The 16,326-nt window shown below is 39.2% G+C and overlaps 2 protein-coding genes across 6 annotated transcripts in view; both read right to left on the reverse strand.

Annotated features, from left to right (window-relative positions):
* Nucleotides 1–6,613, reverse strand: part of NAT10 (N-acetyltransferase 10) — a 103,225-nt gene extending 96,612 nt beyond the window's left edge. For both annotated transcript variants that reach the window (XR_014585123.1, XM_083838435.1), the window contains exons 1-9: nucleotides 6,368–6,613; nucleotides 5,782–5,873; nucleotides 5,051–5,222; nucleotides 4,626–4,748; nucleotides 3,858–3,919; nucleotides 2,964–3,078; nucleotides 1,528–1,635; nucleotides 574–707; nucleotides 118–211 (exon numbers count right to left, since the gene is read on the reverse strand). Coding sequence is in view for 1 of the 2 variants with exons in the window: in XM_083838435.1 (XP_083694561.1) it covers nucleotides 118–211; nucleotides 574–707; nucleotides 1,528–1,635; nucleotides 2,964–3,078; nucleotides 3,858–3,919; nucleotides 4,626–4,748; nucleotides 5,051–5,222; nucleotides 5,782–5,873; nucleotides 6,368–6,475 (1,008 nt within the window). In the remaining variant the exon portion in view is untranslated. The remainder of the gene's footprint in view (nucleotides 1–117; nucleotides 212–573; nucleotides 708–1,527; nucleotides 1,636–2,963; nucleotides 3,079–3,857; nucleotides 3,920–4,625; nucleotides 4,749–5,050; nucleotides 5,223–5,781; nucleotides 5,874–6,367) is intronic.
* A 4,651-nt stretch (nucleotides 6,614–11,264) lies between these two features.
* Nucleotides 11,265–16,326, reverse strand: part of CAPRIN1 (cell cycle associated protein 1) — a 35,503-nt gene continuing 30,441 nt past the window's right edge. For all 4 annotated transcript variants that reach the window (XM_083838439.1, XM_083838437.1, XM_083838440.1 and 1 more), the window contains 3 exons: nucleotides 15,446–15,546; nucleotides 14,511–14,574; nucleotides 11,265–13,452 (listed from right to left, as the gene is read on the reverse strand). In XM_083838439.1, coding sequence (XP_083694565.1) covers nucleotides 13,388–13,452; nucleotides 14,511–14,574; nucleotides 15,446–15,546 — 230 coding nt within the window. In that variant the 3' untranslated portion in view covers nucleotides 11,265–13,387. The remainder of the gene's footprint in view (nucleotides 13,453–14,510; nucleotides 14,575–15,445; nucleotides 15,547–16,326) is intronic.

A 16,326-nucleotide genomic window follows, 5' to 3' on the forward strand; every position in this document is an offset into this window, starting at 1 on the left:
AACAAACTGGTAGGGGAAAAAGTTGGTGGCTAATATATCTAAGTCAGAGATGAGATTCAAAATCCCTCCTAAACAGGAACTCTGTGAAAGTATTGTAAAATGGTTTGCTCTCCTTACCTGATACTGCAGTGCATCAAAGCCTTTAAATATGAACTCAAAGAGAGTGTGAAGGTTATCAGGACTTGGAGATGTGACAAAGATATTGGAGTAACTGCACAAAAAAATAAAACGAGAGTTTAACTCTTTTTTCTAAGAGATTTTTCATATACACGGAAAGGATATATATATTTTTTTAATATGTGGGGTTGATTTTACTTAATTACCAAAACACAGCAGGTTCCTTTAGACACTTGTTTCACTTTTGTATGAGTAATTGATTTTTAAGGACTGAGGAGTTCTGATTACTATAAAACAGAAAAACTTGAGTGTCAGTTTATGTAGCAAGTGAAAGATATAAGAACAACAAAAGAGAAGGATGTAGGTCTGGAAATGATAAATATATTCAAATCTGGTCATCATTTTTTAAAAACTCATGGATGCAAATGAAACTTGGGGATGGGGGACATTACTCACCCAAAAGCTACTGCTCCAGCAACAGCCAGTCCCAAAGCAGCAGATTTACCACGTCCCCTGGCTGCTGTTAATGCCACAGTGCTCCTCAGAGTCTTCTCTGAAATGGCTTCAATAAATTTAAGAACTGCTTTTGCCTGATGATCAGAAAAATGTAGAAAACAAAAAGCAGCTGCGGTTAAACTGCTTTCAGCGTTACTTAGACCTACCACTAATGCCAGGTGGTCTTTCCTTAGAACAAGAAGAAGGAGAAAAAGACAATATGGGAAAGCTGAACGTTAAATCCCAGATGAATAATGTGAAAGTAGTTATCTTGACCCAGTGAGTTCTTGAAATTAGTAAGGTCAAAACACAGATCAACAATCAGTACAGCTCAGTTTCTGAATGCTCAATTACTATTTTCATGCCACTGACCCCAGAATATATTCAGCAGGACAGGAAGACGTACGCACCTTGTGAGCTACCAGAGGAGGAGGACGAACATATCTGGGCCATGAGAAGGCCTACTGTGAAAGAGTTTTAAAGCAGTGCACAGGTCTGGGAGCCTCCACACCAACCTACAACTTCTCAGTGGATACTCTGAAGAAATTTCTATAGGGCCTTGATTTGCACTAGTCAGTAATTCTCAAATGACAGCAGGAAAAGTGTCAGAGACAGGAATGAGGGCACAACAAAACGTAATATAGATTATGAGGATTACAGACTAAATGTGGACTTCTCCAGATCAGATTCCTGTCTCCATTCTAGTCCTTCCACTGTTCTCAACTTCATAAAAAAAATCACTGATACTGTCTTTGAGCTACCCTGTCCGACCAATTTCAAGGAATCTTTCTCCCTAAAACAACCCCCATCGATGTTCATGCTCTCAGATTTGATTACTTGCAAAATGAGACAAACATCTGCAGCCACATTGACTTGTCAAATGCACGGTATCTTCAGTTTAAGCACCACACCAACCTGATCCAGGGTTTTACAGCCATCCACCAAAACTCCCACAGGTTGTGTATCCTGCAAGCTCTCCTTCAGCTCTTTCAGCTCCAAGTCTTGTGGCCGGAGGCTATCTTCCTATAAACACAATATTTAAAAGATTAGTAAAGGAAACCCCAGCACAATTATGCCTTTGTGATGTCTTGTGATATCTTTTATCAGACAGGGAAAGATATTTGAAAGAAAGACTTACCACAAGTTGAACATACACTCTAGAGACAGATAAGTTTAAATGGACAGACAGGCATTTAACACTGATTTTAATGCATTTTCAAGAGAAATACACAAGAGGTATCCTGGCTTCCCCAAGTTTGGAAGAAAAAAGGCAAGTATTTTTCTGTAGATGGTAACTGGATAATGGTAGTGCTAGGAAGAAGAGACCATGGACAAGTTTTCTAAATAATTTAATTAATTTTTCAGTCTTCAGGGTAAGCCAAAATGTTATGATCCTCATTATTCCTGTCACATGGGGTGCATACTGTAATTTAGAGGGAAAAACTACTGTAGCAACAGATCAGTTTTCAAGCTAATGTCAGGATTTTCAAAGTCAATCAATGAACTTGGGCACAAAAGAATTCTATTTTAAGTAGAAATTGATTCTGAATTGCCCAGTTGTCACTGATTACCAAAAGCATCTGCCTACCCATCCAACAGATGAGCATTTGTGCTGCTGCCAATGTTGTTAGAACGTTAAGAGGTTGTTTTTTACATCAGTGTTCTCTTCAAATGTTTTTAATGCCTCTGACAGAATCAATGATGTTATTTCCTTGGACACACAGATCAGTTCAAAAGCTCAAATATTTCTGTTCAAATTGCACGCCACTTTACATTCAGCTACAACTGAAAGTGATAAAGGGATGCATTTTAACAGTGCAAGCTGTATGTCTGGCTTGTATTCAGTGAATGCCTTCTTATATTTGACATGCATAACTCAGTCAGAAACTGAAGTAAGAACCACAGTTTTGAGGTACCAGGTGTCTCCTGAGCTTGTAAGGGTTTTTTTTCCCCGAGTGTTTTTCCACTCTCCAGTGGGAATGTGAAATGTGTTTTCACTTGTTTCCTCCCAGCTGTCCATCAGCTTAAAATCTCTCTAAGCACTTCTGAAACAGCAACCACAGCAGTTAAGCTCCACCTCACTAGGCTAAACGGCAATGCAGCAAAATGAATAAGTGCAGGCAAGTACAAAAAAAGGCTGAGAAAAAAAAAAAAGGAGGAAAGAAAAGACAGCTTTCCATACTTCACCCATATGAGGTGTATTTTTTGCAAAACGTTCTTCACCTGCTCTGCAAGACCATTATTTGATATCAGTCAGGGTGAAAAGAAAGCTTCCTCTTCTTAAGATCTTTAACACTGTTCAATTCAGATCAGTTTCTACCACTGAAAATTAGCTGACATAGTCTACTGACCTGTGACCGTGGTGGAACAGGCGTGATATCTGCAACATGACTGGAGATGGGCAAGATATTCAGCTGATCATCAATCACGATGCAGTTCTTGCACGAGGCCAGAGACAGAATGAACCTGAGCAGTCAAGCAAAGGCAAATCAGTAAAAGCAGTACCAACACTGTTGCATTTTTGTAGTTAATTAACCCTAGTTTCTAACCCCAAACATGGTATTTAGAGCGACAGCTGCTTACAGCTGAGCTAAGACAAGTTCACACAACTGGCTGTGTGCCTCTTATCATAGAATCAGGATGACCTATACAGAACAGACATCCACCTACGAGGATGCCTCCAATGAAGACCACTTATTTCAGACAATCTCCTAAGACAGCTAGAAAGTGACTCCCAGCATTTAAACGAGAGGTAGCTGTATAAAAGTGTAAGACTTGAATCCACAGCAATTGTGACAAATGCAGACCGCCAAAGATGTGGTCAGTTTAGGCTGCTTATCCATCCTTCTAGTTTCTGACACCACATGACCATCACCTGCATGCTAAAGAACAAATTTTGCATTTTTCCAATGGCTAGAACTAGGTATAGCTCACTTAAAAAGAGCTGCTTATTCAGTACAGCAAAAGGAGAGAAAAGGCCTTTACAAGAAATTTCTAAACCACAGAGAAGACCCCACAGTGAGCAGTTTTCTCTTTCATAGTAACGTCATAGGTATCTGAATTTCTGGTCATGTGGAGCATACGTTGCTACAGAGCATTTCAAGAGCAGGACTCAGAATGCTTTACAAATTAAGGCCCCTTTGCACATCCCTTGTAACATCATGCCAAAATTTTGTATACAATTTCTCCAACAACAACTTATGCTGGGCACGCAGCCTAGATGCTTTACACTCACAATACCATACCTTTCATTAAACCGTCCTACCACGTCCTGGTGCGCCTCTGTTCTGTATCGGGAGTGCACATCCTGAAACAAAACGAAAAAGTCAGTCTGGAGAAAGAATGGTGGTAACAGTGACATGTACAAGATTATTACTCATGGAACAACCCAACATCTTTTCCACTCTTGTGGACCACGCCCTCTCTCCCTGATTTTGTTTGCTGTGAGACATCCACTTTTCCCAAATATTGGTTTAAAATGTACCTTTCCCACCAATACTTTTCACAATGGTCTTACGTATTCTTCCAGACTTAAAGAGGTCAGTTCTGTCATTTATAGTACACTTCAAACAACCTAGACATACTAAGACAAAAGTCTATTCCTTTAATTCCCCTGCTAGCATTGTTACTAACAGAAATTGTTCCTGCTTTAGGGGTACGTATACTCAGGGTGAATAGATCATATTTAGAAATACGCAGGAACTGCGAAGCTGATCTTGCTTAGCGCTCGGTCACAAAACAGCAAAACATGTTTGTCACTTAACCTTGTTGCACGGACCAACAGTATAAATACTTTTTCAAATTACTGTGAAACAAAAGAACATAGTTACATTTGTTGGTAGAACATGGGCTGGCAGAACTGCCTGACCACAAGACTCCATCAATGATGAACGAATGAAAGCTGGAAAAATGACAGAAGGAAGACCACAGCCCATTAAGAAAGAAAAAAAATAACCCCTTAAGTCACCAGCCAAACCTGCCTATGTAGAACAGACGCATTACACTGAACATACCATGGTCATTGTATAGAGCTGCTTCAGCGAGTTCATAGTCCTGAGGAGAATTACCACAATTCCACCCCCTTCTACTGTTTCAACAGTTCTAGCTAGCAGGTTTGGAGTCAAGGCTTCAAAATCCTAGGAAATAAAAAAATAAAAACTCCAAAGTTGCCTAGAATTCACTAGTGCAACAAGCATCTACTGAAAGGAATGGAAAATCTAAAAACATAATTTCCCAAAGTTTGATTCAAACTGAATATTTGCGTTAACCAATTTCCCATTAAAATTCTGCCAAACAAGGCTATCTCACCCTTGCAAAACTCGTAAAAGATACAAAAGAACATCATAAGTTAAATAACAGAAGCAACAAACAGAATTCCTGCAGCCTTTAAACTGAAAGTAACTGATAACAGTGCTATGTCAAAAGTTTAATTCCTTACCTGAAGTACACACATGCCAAAAGTGTTACCAAGGATCTTATGAGTTTCATTGTAATAGCAGTAGCGAATATTTGTGGCTGCTATAAATAACTCAAAAGGATCATCATCTTTTATGTTCAAGGTTCCGCTTTTAATCTTCTTTTGTAGTTGTCTCATTCTCTTCTTACGGTGGCTGGAAAACAAAATTATACATAAATTTTCTTGGGAAGAGGTTTGCGAAGACTGCTCAAAATCCTACTTCTAAGTCCAATTGGAATTCAGAGCTCAGCCTTCAAGGATCTTGGCCCATACATGCTGCATTCATGACATGTTCCCATGTGCCTTCAGCCCACAGCAGTGGAAATCACACAAGAACAGCTGTTTTTGCAAGAAACCATTTGGCTGTAATCATGTAGTTTCATGTAACGCTTCCCTTCTGACTTTGTGCCCAGACTGTAAGGATGCACGCAAATCTAAGAACTAAAATCTTAAACCCTTTTTCAAATTAAAGTAATTGCAATGCCCAATCTGTACTGACTCCTACATAGTACCTCATGCTGATGTCAACTGTACTACTGAAGCCAAATTCTAATTCTGGAAAACTGAACTTCCCATAGCTCCTTCAAGAATAGATCGTTTCTCCTGACAACCGAATCACTCAACCCACACTGAGAGCACCAGCCACAGAGCTTTTGCTTCAGACAGAGCACTTACAGCACTTACTGCAGCATGAGATATGAGGAGCATCTTACCTGCTAAAGCCCAGCTCCTTTTTGTAACACCACAGGACAGAGGGTCTGGCCTTTACAGTTGCTTTAGACAACATATGGTGAAGAATAACGACCTGTCAAAGCACAAAAACACGGAGAGAACGGGGTTTAGTGGCGGAGTGCTACCAGGTACCTCCAGTCCAAGCTGCGCTGCGGTGACATCTGCAAGATGACTCACTGGGTAAGGCACGGTTTGAGCGAGAACTGCGACAGGGCACCGCAAAACCGTACGCGTGAACACAGAAAGCTCCTGCTAGGCAGGCAATGAAACGTCTTTCTAATTCATTAAAAAATAAAAATAAATCCAATTTGCCTCCACTTGCTTTTATTTAGCGTTCACGGGCTCCTCAGGCGGATGCTTAACAACCCATTCTCCTAAATCATTTCCAGCACTTTCGCGTTTCCGCAGCAGTCAGTAACCTAACGTACACCGCACCCTCGCTCGCACCCCCGGCCCGCGTTACTCCCTGCGGCTTGCAACGCCTGCCTTCCCGAGGAAGACGCGCCGCTGGGGCGAGCCCCGAACACGCGGCCCTGGCGGAGGGCTCCGGCACGGAGCGGGGCTCACCTGGTCTTTGCCGCGGTCGCCGACCACCACGAAGAGGGACCGCTGCCGCTCGGCCACGCCGTTCTCGATCAGCACCCGCAGGCGGTTGTCCACCTTGCGGCGCTGCATGGCGGCCCCTCACCGCCCCTCAGGCGGCCGCCAACGGTCCCTCAGGCGGCCGCCAACGGTCGCCCAGCGGCCGCTCCCCAGGCGCCAACGGCAGCCGCACGCGCCGCACCACGTGGGAGCCGCGCGGCCCAGGTCGCGCGCGCCGCAGCGCGGCAAAGGACCCCGGGCGCCGGGGCTGCCTTGAGGAGCGCCTGCGCGCGCGCCCCGGCCTCGCGCCTCCCTCAGCGCCTCAGGGCGGAGCGGCCCCGGCCTCAGGCCTCCAGCCCTCGTCCCTCCTTTGTCCGAAATAAAAACGCAACGCACGTGAAAATGGCAAAGCCCGAGGGCACAGCTGTCTGTTTGTATTTGTATGAATTGTGAAATCCCAGTAACCTGAAGGAGCTCGTAGCCTTGAAGCTCTGCTGTGCAGTAAAGCCACAGCTGGTTCAAGGTTTTCCATACAACATTGCAAGTTGCAACGTGAAAAAATATCTGTCTGACCTGTTTTCAATCCTTGTAAGATTGCAGAAACACTGTATTCATTCGCAAAGTGACAGCACGACTATCCCTAACCTAAAACCTGGAACATTAACCCTCCCATGCCAAAGCTGAGCCAGGCTCTAGGCATAGATACATTTATTCTTAACTTAGGACTACCAAAAAAAAAGAGTTTTGATTAATGAAGTTTAATAATCAGATAACATGATAGGAAAATGTGTTTAATACTAGGGGATGTATTTTGGGATATTTTAAGTTTTAAAGTATAGCAAAAGTATGATAAAACTATTGAATTAAAAATAATACAGGCTATGAAACAAGTCCTAGTGAGGTGACCCCCGTTACTGAGACAAAACCACCAGTGCAACAGAAATGGAGCAAAACAAGTCCTTAAGGTATAGGTATGAAATATTTTCTTAAAAGGACATAAAACATTTAAATAATTTATTTTTCAAGTGTTTACATAAGCCATGGACCAATTTGTTTTAGATGGAGAGTTAAAGAACTGCAGACATATACAAGTATGTTTAAGGCCATCAGAAAATTTGAACCTGACAATTAACTAAAATTTAATTGTGAAAGCTTACTTTATATGGTAGATGCATTACTAAAATTTATTCTAAAATTGAATAGCTTTAAAAATATATTTTTTTCATTTAATACACATGTAATGGATTATTAGTAAAATTTATCTTGATCCCCCAAAAAATCAGGTGTAATCTTGATCCATTATCAGGTATTCGAGCACATTTCATACAAAGGAGAAATAGGACACCATAGTTGGAACTGAACTAGTTACATCCATTTGATTATTTTATGAACATTAAAAGAGTAGGGGGGAAAGTAACCTAACTTCTAAAGTTAAAGGATGATAATTGCAGCAAGGGCTAACTGATAAACTTCACTCAGAACAAACTACTTACAATTGTTAAGTTAGACTTCAGTTTTGCTAACACAGTTCTCTTTAACACCACTCAAACTGGCTTTAGGATGTGAACTTTGGGAAAGAGTTTACCTTCCCTCCATTAAGGCTAGATCTACAGAGCCACAAATAACTTCAATTGCATTATATTCAAAAAGCCTAAGAAAATGTGTAGAATAGCACCCCTTCCCTTAAATAAACCATTTAGAAAATTAGTTTATCATCAGAAATTCCTATTTATCAGAGGCTCTGTCAAACCACAGTAGAAATTCAATGTCCAGTTTCTGAAACTCTGTAGAAATAGAGATAGAAACCCAAGATGCTGCTTTTAAGTTTTTGTAGAAGCACATGAGGGTCAGGGATTTCTTTCACACAGGAAAGGACATTAAGTTTAAAAGTCCACTAGAGCCTTCTCATCAGCTTAGATTTCTTCTTAAATGTTGGATGATTTAAATTCAGTATCAGTCCCTAAGCAGACGAGTGTAGTGCTTATAAAAAAGCATGAAAGCTTTATTCCTCGAAAAGGTACCGATTTGGAAGAAAACCCATCTGAATGCAAGAGAAAGCAGGAATTGAAAACTGGAGATTTTGAAGAACCATCCCCCTTTCCCTCTGAAAGCACAAGTGTTTACCCTTCTTCACGAATACAGGGTATGTTAACCTGACATTAAATAATCAAGGGAATTTTCCCAAAGTTAATGTCAAAGATCCTTATATTTAGTTTTGCCACTGAATATAAGAAACTCAAGACTAGTATGAGACTGATCACTCAGACGCTGATGTTGTGATGGCATAGTCAATGAAGTTTTAAAGATATTGTCATCTACAAAAAGAATCACAAGGAAACCACACATTTTTGCAGTGCTCGAGTTTCCAGTAATGTTCTAGAGGACAATCATAACTGTACTTAAGCCCAGGGTTTAAAAAGAAAAAAAATCACCTTTCCAAGTTCAAGAGGAAAATTTTGTTTAGGATCATTTCCTGCTTGCTTTTCAGATGAAGCACTGATTTTTAGGTCAATCAGTGATGATTAGATAGATAGATAACTATCCGCCCCATCTGCAGAACTTCAATGGTGCTAGCTCAAATGATTGAAAACCTTTAAAATTCCATCCATGTCCGATGCAGGGTGCTGTATAAACAGGTGCACAGACCTGAAAGACTCAAGCAGACGTGTTCATATAGTTGCAAACCTCAACTCCATCTGTAAGTCTGTAACTTCATGTATCTGAGTTTGCGCTCAGTTCATTCAAGAACAGTTTTGCATGCATGACAGGAAGAATCTTTATTTTTCAAGACGCAACTCTGGCAGCCTCATTAACAGGGCTGGTTAATAAGCAGCTTCCTCATGTCCCTTTCTGTCCACAGCAGACTTGGGATGGGAGAAATCTGAAGAGCATAATTTTGTCCATTGACACTAAACACGTGTATCTCAGATGAGCATTTATAATGAATAGTTCTTGCAAAGAAGTCAACTACTCAGCTTAGCTAGTGCCACATCTTTCAAATAAAGAAAAGACTCCTATGATTAGTTACTTATGTACCTTATTCTACTGGATTACAGAGTTTTTGCCCTATTTGCAGTTAATCACAGGAAGTAAATACCAAGAAAGCAGTAATCCTGTTTTCAACGTCTGTCTAGGGTTAAAGCCATTTAAACACTTTTCCCTCTCCAAAGAAATTTCTAAGTACCATTTGGTGAGAGAAGGAAGCTTGATCCATTCTACAGAGGCAACATGTATGAAGGTAACCTGTAATCCAAACAAAAAATCTGCCTATCTAATAAAGTTTGCAGAACATTTTGATATGACATACTTTAAAGGTCCTGAATTCTCTGAAAGTTATAAAGTCCCAGGAGAATACATTACTAGCTATTAAAAGTCATCAACATTACTCTTGCAGCTACTCTGAATGATGTTTAGAGCCATCAGAACTCAATGCTTCAGAGATTGCTACACATGAAACACTATCTTGGAGAGAAAATAGTGATTAAGTCTTGAACTAACTCTACAGCAAAATACAAAATTTATACTAGTGAACTCTTAGGAAGAGAGCCCATATGGAGAACTAAGTAAAAAGTATGAAAAAAGTGTCCTTGGGTATGAGAAGCAACTCATGACTTCTGAGTTAAAACTTATAGGATGTCTAGGAAGGATCCAAGATTGCCAGACACAGTAACATTACGTAGAAACATCCGGAAACTCTGGAGCCATCTGTAAGTAATTTACTCAAGAATCCTTATATTACAGACACTAATGCTAAAAGTCAGCTCCCAAATGCATACCACTGCTATTACCACAACCTACCAATATTAAGGAAGCCCCAGCCAAAAATAAAAATCTGTCTCTCTCTCAGCAGCTGTATGTAAGGCAGTCATTACTAGCCTGTTATGCTCTCAGGAGACTAATTCACAGAAGAATCAAGCAAAACCACGAAAAGAGGGCAATCGATGTGTTTATAGATTGGCTCAGAAGGAGTGTACTACACTCACTCAACTCTTTTCAACCATGGGCATCAAGGCCAGCTAAGTCTAAGGCAGCCGCTCACTAAAATAAATGCCTTTCCCCCCCGGCATCCAGAAAGGCCTCTGCAACACAACTGAGCCAGAACTGCCCCCCCTTTAAACCTCAGTATCATCACTTTTTATAATGGTCATTGTTATAAAGATGATCTTTTTCAAATGAAAGTTATCTAGGAGTGCTTGTGATCTGAACGTGACTCAGATCTTGAACTAAGTTAGGTAGTGAAGACACCTAAAAGCTCTCTTAGTTCTCTCAATATAGTTCTTTAAAATGCATAGCGCCACACTTGCACTGCAGTGGATCAAGCGGAGAAGGAAACAATCTGGACCCTTACAATCAACCATTAGGCTGACAAACAGAACCCCCTGAGCAGGCCAGAAAACCAGTTAGTGGATCTGTGCGCCATACTGTGACTCAAGGCAATTTTTCAGTATACTGTTTATTAGCTGCATGAATTGAGATTAAAGGAGTCAGTGCAAATTCCCAGATTAAACACGTATTAAGTACTTGTTTTGTAGTTATTACTAAAACACATCCCCATCTATCAGCATACAGCAGAGCAGCTATTCTAAAGACCATTATCATACATGGAAAAGCTTACAAGGTTGTGTACCTCAAATAAGAGGCCTCTCAGATACCCACATTTTATTAATAAATTTAAATTATGCTTAAAAAAAAACTTAAGTGGAATGTTCTGATCCATTCAGTGGTCTTTAATTCAGTATGCTGCAAGTTTACTATCAAACTACAATTAGCTTTTGAATTCGCATTTGGTGTGCAATAGAAAAGGCTGAATAGCTTGTATTCTACCATTTAAAAGTAAGCTGATGCACAAAAGAAAAAAAAAAGAATTCACTATTTTCCTATGTCAGTTCAGCATTAAAAGGTTCATCTTTTATTTTTTTCCAGTTAAAAAAACAGTTGGGACTATTATTTCAGTAATAGCTTCCTAAAAAAAGACACAGAACAGCAATTTCTTACCGGACTGCAGGTTTTATAGTTATACTGGTATGGAATGTTTCTAGGCCTTGACTAAAACTGCTGCGCTTCTAACCATCAGCATTGTTTCAAGATGTTTGCTGTGTAGTATTGTCTTCAAAAACTTTTCGCTTCTCTCAGTAAAAACATTTCTCATTTGTGCTCTTCACACGCAACATGGAAAAGTGATGTTACCAGCTATTTATATGGAGTTTCAGATTATTTCACAATGAAGTCAAAAAATCTGACTACAAGTTCAGAAAGTTCAGTTATGATACAAAGTAGAAATGGCCCTCTGAGTGAACCTCTGAGCGAAAACAACCTTCAGTTTTGTATATAACAGTTATACAACAGGTAGCTGTTCCTTAATTTCACCTTTCCACACACACAAATTATTTGATGAGCACTATAGCACTTTTCTTCTTGCATGTGCTATAAATGCAACAGAACTACCAACACCTCTATGGAGGCAGCTATCAATATATTCTCCCCACTGCAGAGAGAGTGCATGTGCACAAAAGTTAGGCACAAGTGATTTTCCAAAGATTATACCACAAGTATGCAGTAAAACTTGAATAAGACTTGGTAATTTCCAGCTCCTAGTCTTATGCCATTTCTTCTATACATTGCTGCCTTGATGAAAAGGAAAGTCTCCATAAAAAGAAAAGTTTGCCAGAAGAAGTCACAAGAGATATTCGAATAAAATCAGAAAAACAGGAGGAGGGTTTACATCTATTCAGGAAAAAGAAAATCTTTTCAATGAAAAAACCTTATGAAATGTCAACCCATTACATTAAATTTGTTTCAGTCGCTGAAAACCAGTGTTCCAGGATACAATTTTTATAAACATGTTTTATTTGTCTTGCTTATACCATTAGAACTGTAACTGCTGGCTGTCATTTCCCTTAAAAGGGGAAATCAATTCAAACACATACTGGTGCTTTTCAAAAGATAGCAATTAAAAGGGCAGCAGCAGCGGGCATTTGAGATTTCTTAAAACCTTCAAGGCTGCAGGAAAGACAAAAAGGACATGTGACCAAAAGTGTTATGATTATCCATTAGAGATTTCCATCAGTACCGGCATCAGTTATTTAGGTGATAATACAGCAAGGTCAAGTATTAGTGACAGACAATGTGCAAGTTATAAGGAATGATAGAGAGTACCAATCCTTACAAAAGTCATTGCTATCAAAGAAACTTAAATGTGTTTCAAAGAGATATCTAAATACTTCACATCAAATATACAGTGGCCATCCAGGTTATATCTCACATTTGTTGCAAAATTTTGTTGAAGTGCCAAATCAAAGCTTTTTTCCTTTTTTTAAAAAATTACACAATTACATTAGCAGTTATGCAAGCGATCTTAAATCCTTAGCCACAGTAAATAGGGCCCTGGTGATGAGGAGTGGTGTAGCTAAGGGTGCTTCTTCTTTGTCAAAAACTGGCTGTAAGCCTACTTAGGGAAATATGCATCACTACACATCTTGAACTGTTCAGTGCTTCAATTTAATACGAAAAAGCTGAAATGCAGTTGCTCTATCAAGCCACACTTCACTTTTTCAATCCTTTCATGGGAACATTAGATTTTGTTAACTGCCACCACAGTAAATCTTTATGAATTTGCAGATTATATCCAAAATTTGTTGCATCATTTTAATGTCAGAAGTGAGTCTTTGCTTTTTCCTGCCACTTCAGTTAACCATGGAGACTGGATCACCCTGAAAATTGCCTTTTTTGCTTTACTCTTAGCAAGGGTGAGGAATCTGAATCTCATGTGCAAGGCTCAAGATGATGCTTAGGACAGAACATGCAGAGTAAACGTTGTTTCATTTCTTTCCATATCCAGGCAATATAAAGCTGGCAACTGTAGTCCTGTCATTATGGGTAATGAAAATAGTCCCTTTACAACAAACTTCCTGTAAGGGAGAACAAATAGATAATAACTCTTCTGGTAACATGTATAGTACACTGGCCAGTGTGGTTTTGGCGTTTCATGTAATCCTGTGAATTTGTTTAATTCACTTGCTGAGCATTCATTTGAGGCATCCCTCTGTTTGGTCTTGGGGGCCCTCCACGACCTAGAAAAAATATAAAAAAGCACTTGAATTATGCATGAAGTCAGGTTGTTAAAAAAAATTCTAAAAGCTCTGGTATAAACTGGGTAAGAATTCCCTGGTTTGTATCTAGGCTATACATGGTTCTAGAAGCTCCTTTAAATCAAAATTCAACATTATGTAACCTGTCTTTGTAGTTTGCAACTTTATCCTAATAACTTTTTTCCCAGAACCACAAAAATGTACTAACTTCAAGAAAAATGAAAAAAAATACGGCATGAAGATATGATAACTAAAACAAGAAACGTTGCCGTAATGTAAGGCAACAGTTGTTTTTTTAGAGTTTGAATATAAATACTGCAAGCTAACTAATCACATTTTTACTTCCATTCATTTCATCCCTCATTAAGAAAGGATTTGTTTGTAGCTTGCACTCTCAGTATATGAGAACTGTTTGTCACTTGGTGAACTCCTCTCATGTTTGCCTGCACATCTCTGACAAGGAACCTCACCACTTTTATTCATTTATAGCTGTGCTTTCTGTAGTATGTTCTCAGCTTCACTACAGCCTGATACTAATGTTTAACTCCAGGCCACAGTTCCACGCTATGTGGCCCTCTGCACCAAGGGAGTCAAGAACAGAAATCTTCAAAATTCAACCTGAATTATCATAAAAATGTCTGCATGAGACAAAAGACAATCTTATCACCCAATATCTACTGAAAAAAATGTGGAAAACAGCGTTGAAAAATAGCATGTATCAGTTCAATTACAGCCTTACGATAAATGGTTTGTTTTCTCAGATGTACACGTGGCAAACACTAACAAGAAGCTACAGGACAACACATTTCCATACCCCTAAATAGTAAAACTCAAGTGAGAAAGGACCTCAGGATGTCCTCTCCAAGTACAAGCCCCTGTTCCAAAGCAGGGTCAACTATGAGGTCAGAGGAAAACAAGCTTATCCTTCAATTGTGATCTGCTGAATAAGGACTGAGGTTGCTTTTTAAATACAGAAGTTCAGAATTTGGACCAAAAACTTCCATTTAGCCCAAATCAAGTATACGCTACTCAGGAATTACCTCGAGGAGCTCCCCGAGGTCCACTTTGTCCAGAGCCACGTTTGAAATTCTGTTGATATCCATCCTGAAGTATAAAAATGGAAAAATATTATAACATAAAACAATTATTTCATTATGTTTCAGGATGTTATTAGTTATCAGTGAAATAAAGAGTTTTTAAAACAATCTGCACTGATGAAACACCTGTGACTTTAACATACAGCATTTTACTAGCTTTAATTCATGTGAGAAAAATAAATTCTTACTCCTTCTAGTATCTAGCAACTGTAATAAAAATGTACAATGACAAATCCTCTCTCCAGTTACAGGATATTTTTTCAATATAAGTAATAAATGTGAACAGAACTATTTAGTGTTTGATTTTTTGCAACTACACACAGGTCAAACAGATGGGTTTCCTAAAGGACCAATCAAAAAATGAATTGACATTCTAATGGTAGGATCAAAATTTGTTGGTGAATATTTGTTTGGGGATATGCAGAGACAGACATTTTCCAGTCAGACTAAGCTTTGAACAGACAGAGCATACTTCCTACAGAACAATGGAATTTTATATCCATTTCAGAGTAATGTATCAGTGTTGCAGAAGATAGACAGTCCCTTTCAAGTTTGAGAAGTTGATTTCAGTGGATTTAAGTTCTTCTTTAAGTATCCTTCTTTCTCACAAAGCTGTGATAACTGTATTTAAGAGAGCTCTTCATAATCCACTCAACTTTGCTATAGCTACTTCAGGAATCACTCAACTTCCCAGTTATAACTAGCCATTTCAAATTCAGGTATTTCTAAATATCTGCTCAGTATCTAAAACTTTTGTCTTCATTAGAAATAAAAAAGTCACAGGAAAATGTTTTCACTTATTGACTCGTATTAGTGCTTTTATTGATGCATACGTTTTTCTTCTACTTCTAGACTGACATGACATACTGGTAGCTTACCCGCTGGTAGTTTGAATAATCTCGAGGAGCATTGAATTGGGGCTGCGTGTAACCGCTGTTTGGAGTGTTGGAAAATGAAGGACGGTAGCCATCGTATCCTCCTATGGAAAAGGATACACATCCTTCACTTAGAAATGATAACCTATTATATTATGCTACCACAAAGAAAAACTTCAGACCTTTCTACTTAATTCTAAGAGAAAAAAAACAAACATGCATTGTTTAATCTGCAATTCAAGCAACTGTTTGCAGCATCAGTGCTAATACTATTACAAGAAACCAGAACAAAGATCTAGTAAGAACGGGGAGGAGATAACCATTCAGTGTGTTTCTCTAGTAATTTGAGGGTTCATTTACATAACATTCAACCCACGGCTAAACATAATACTGTGATCGAAATGTAACAGCTGTGACCTGCAAGACCACAACAACCAACTGGAGCTCCTCCTGAGTGAAGGCTCTCCTGAAAGCCAGGAAGTATGGCCAAGGATGGCTTCAGTCCCAAATCCAAAACTCAGAATTCCAGACCAATTTGAAGCAGATAAATGGTGAACACTTTCTCTCAACTACAATCTGCCTTTGTGTTATACAGGTTTCTTCTCTACTCTCCAACCACATGAGAAGACAAGACCACAGCAAGAAAAACCAGCCGTCAGTGCTGTATTCACAAGTCTAATCCCAGAAAACCAAACAAGGGAACAACGTCTTCCTCATTCTAACATACACATCCCAGCCATCTCTGCAACAAAAAAGCCCCATTAAATAATCTCCAATTAAAGTGTTCTTATTTATCCAGAACTCCACTATCATTCCTCCACTCCTATTAATTCCTTCAGAATAATGACTTCAGGGTTTTTTGTTCTTGTATTTCTGTATTATCA

This window comes from Anser anser (genome assembly GCF_964211835.1).
Source record: "Anser anser genome assembly, chromosome: 5".
Lineage (NCBI taxonomy): Eukaryota > Metazoa > Chordata > Aves > Anseriformes > Anatidae > Anser > Anser anser.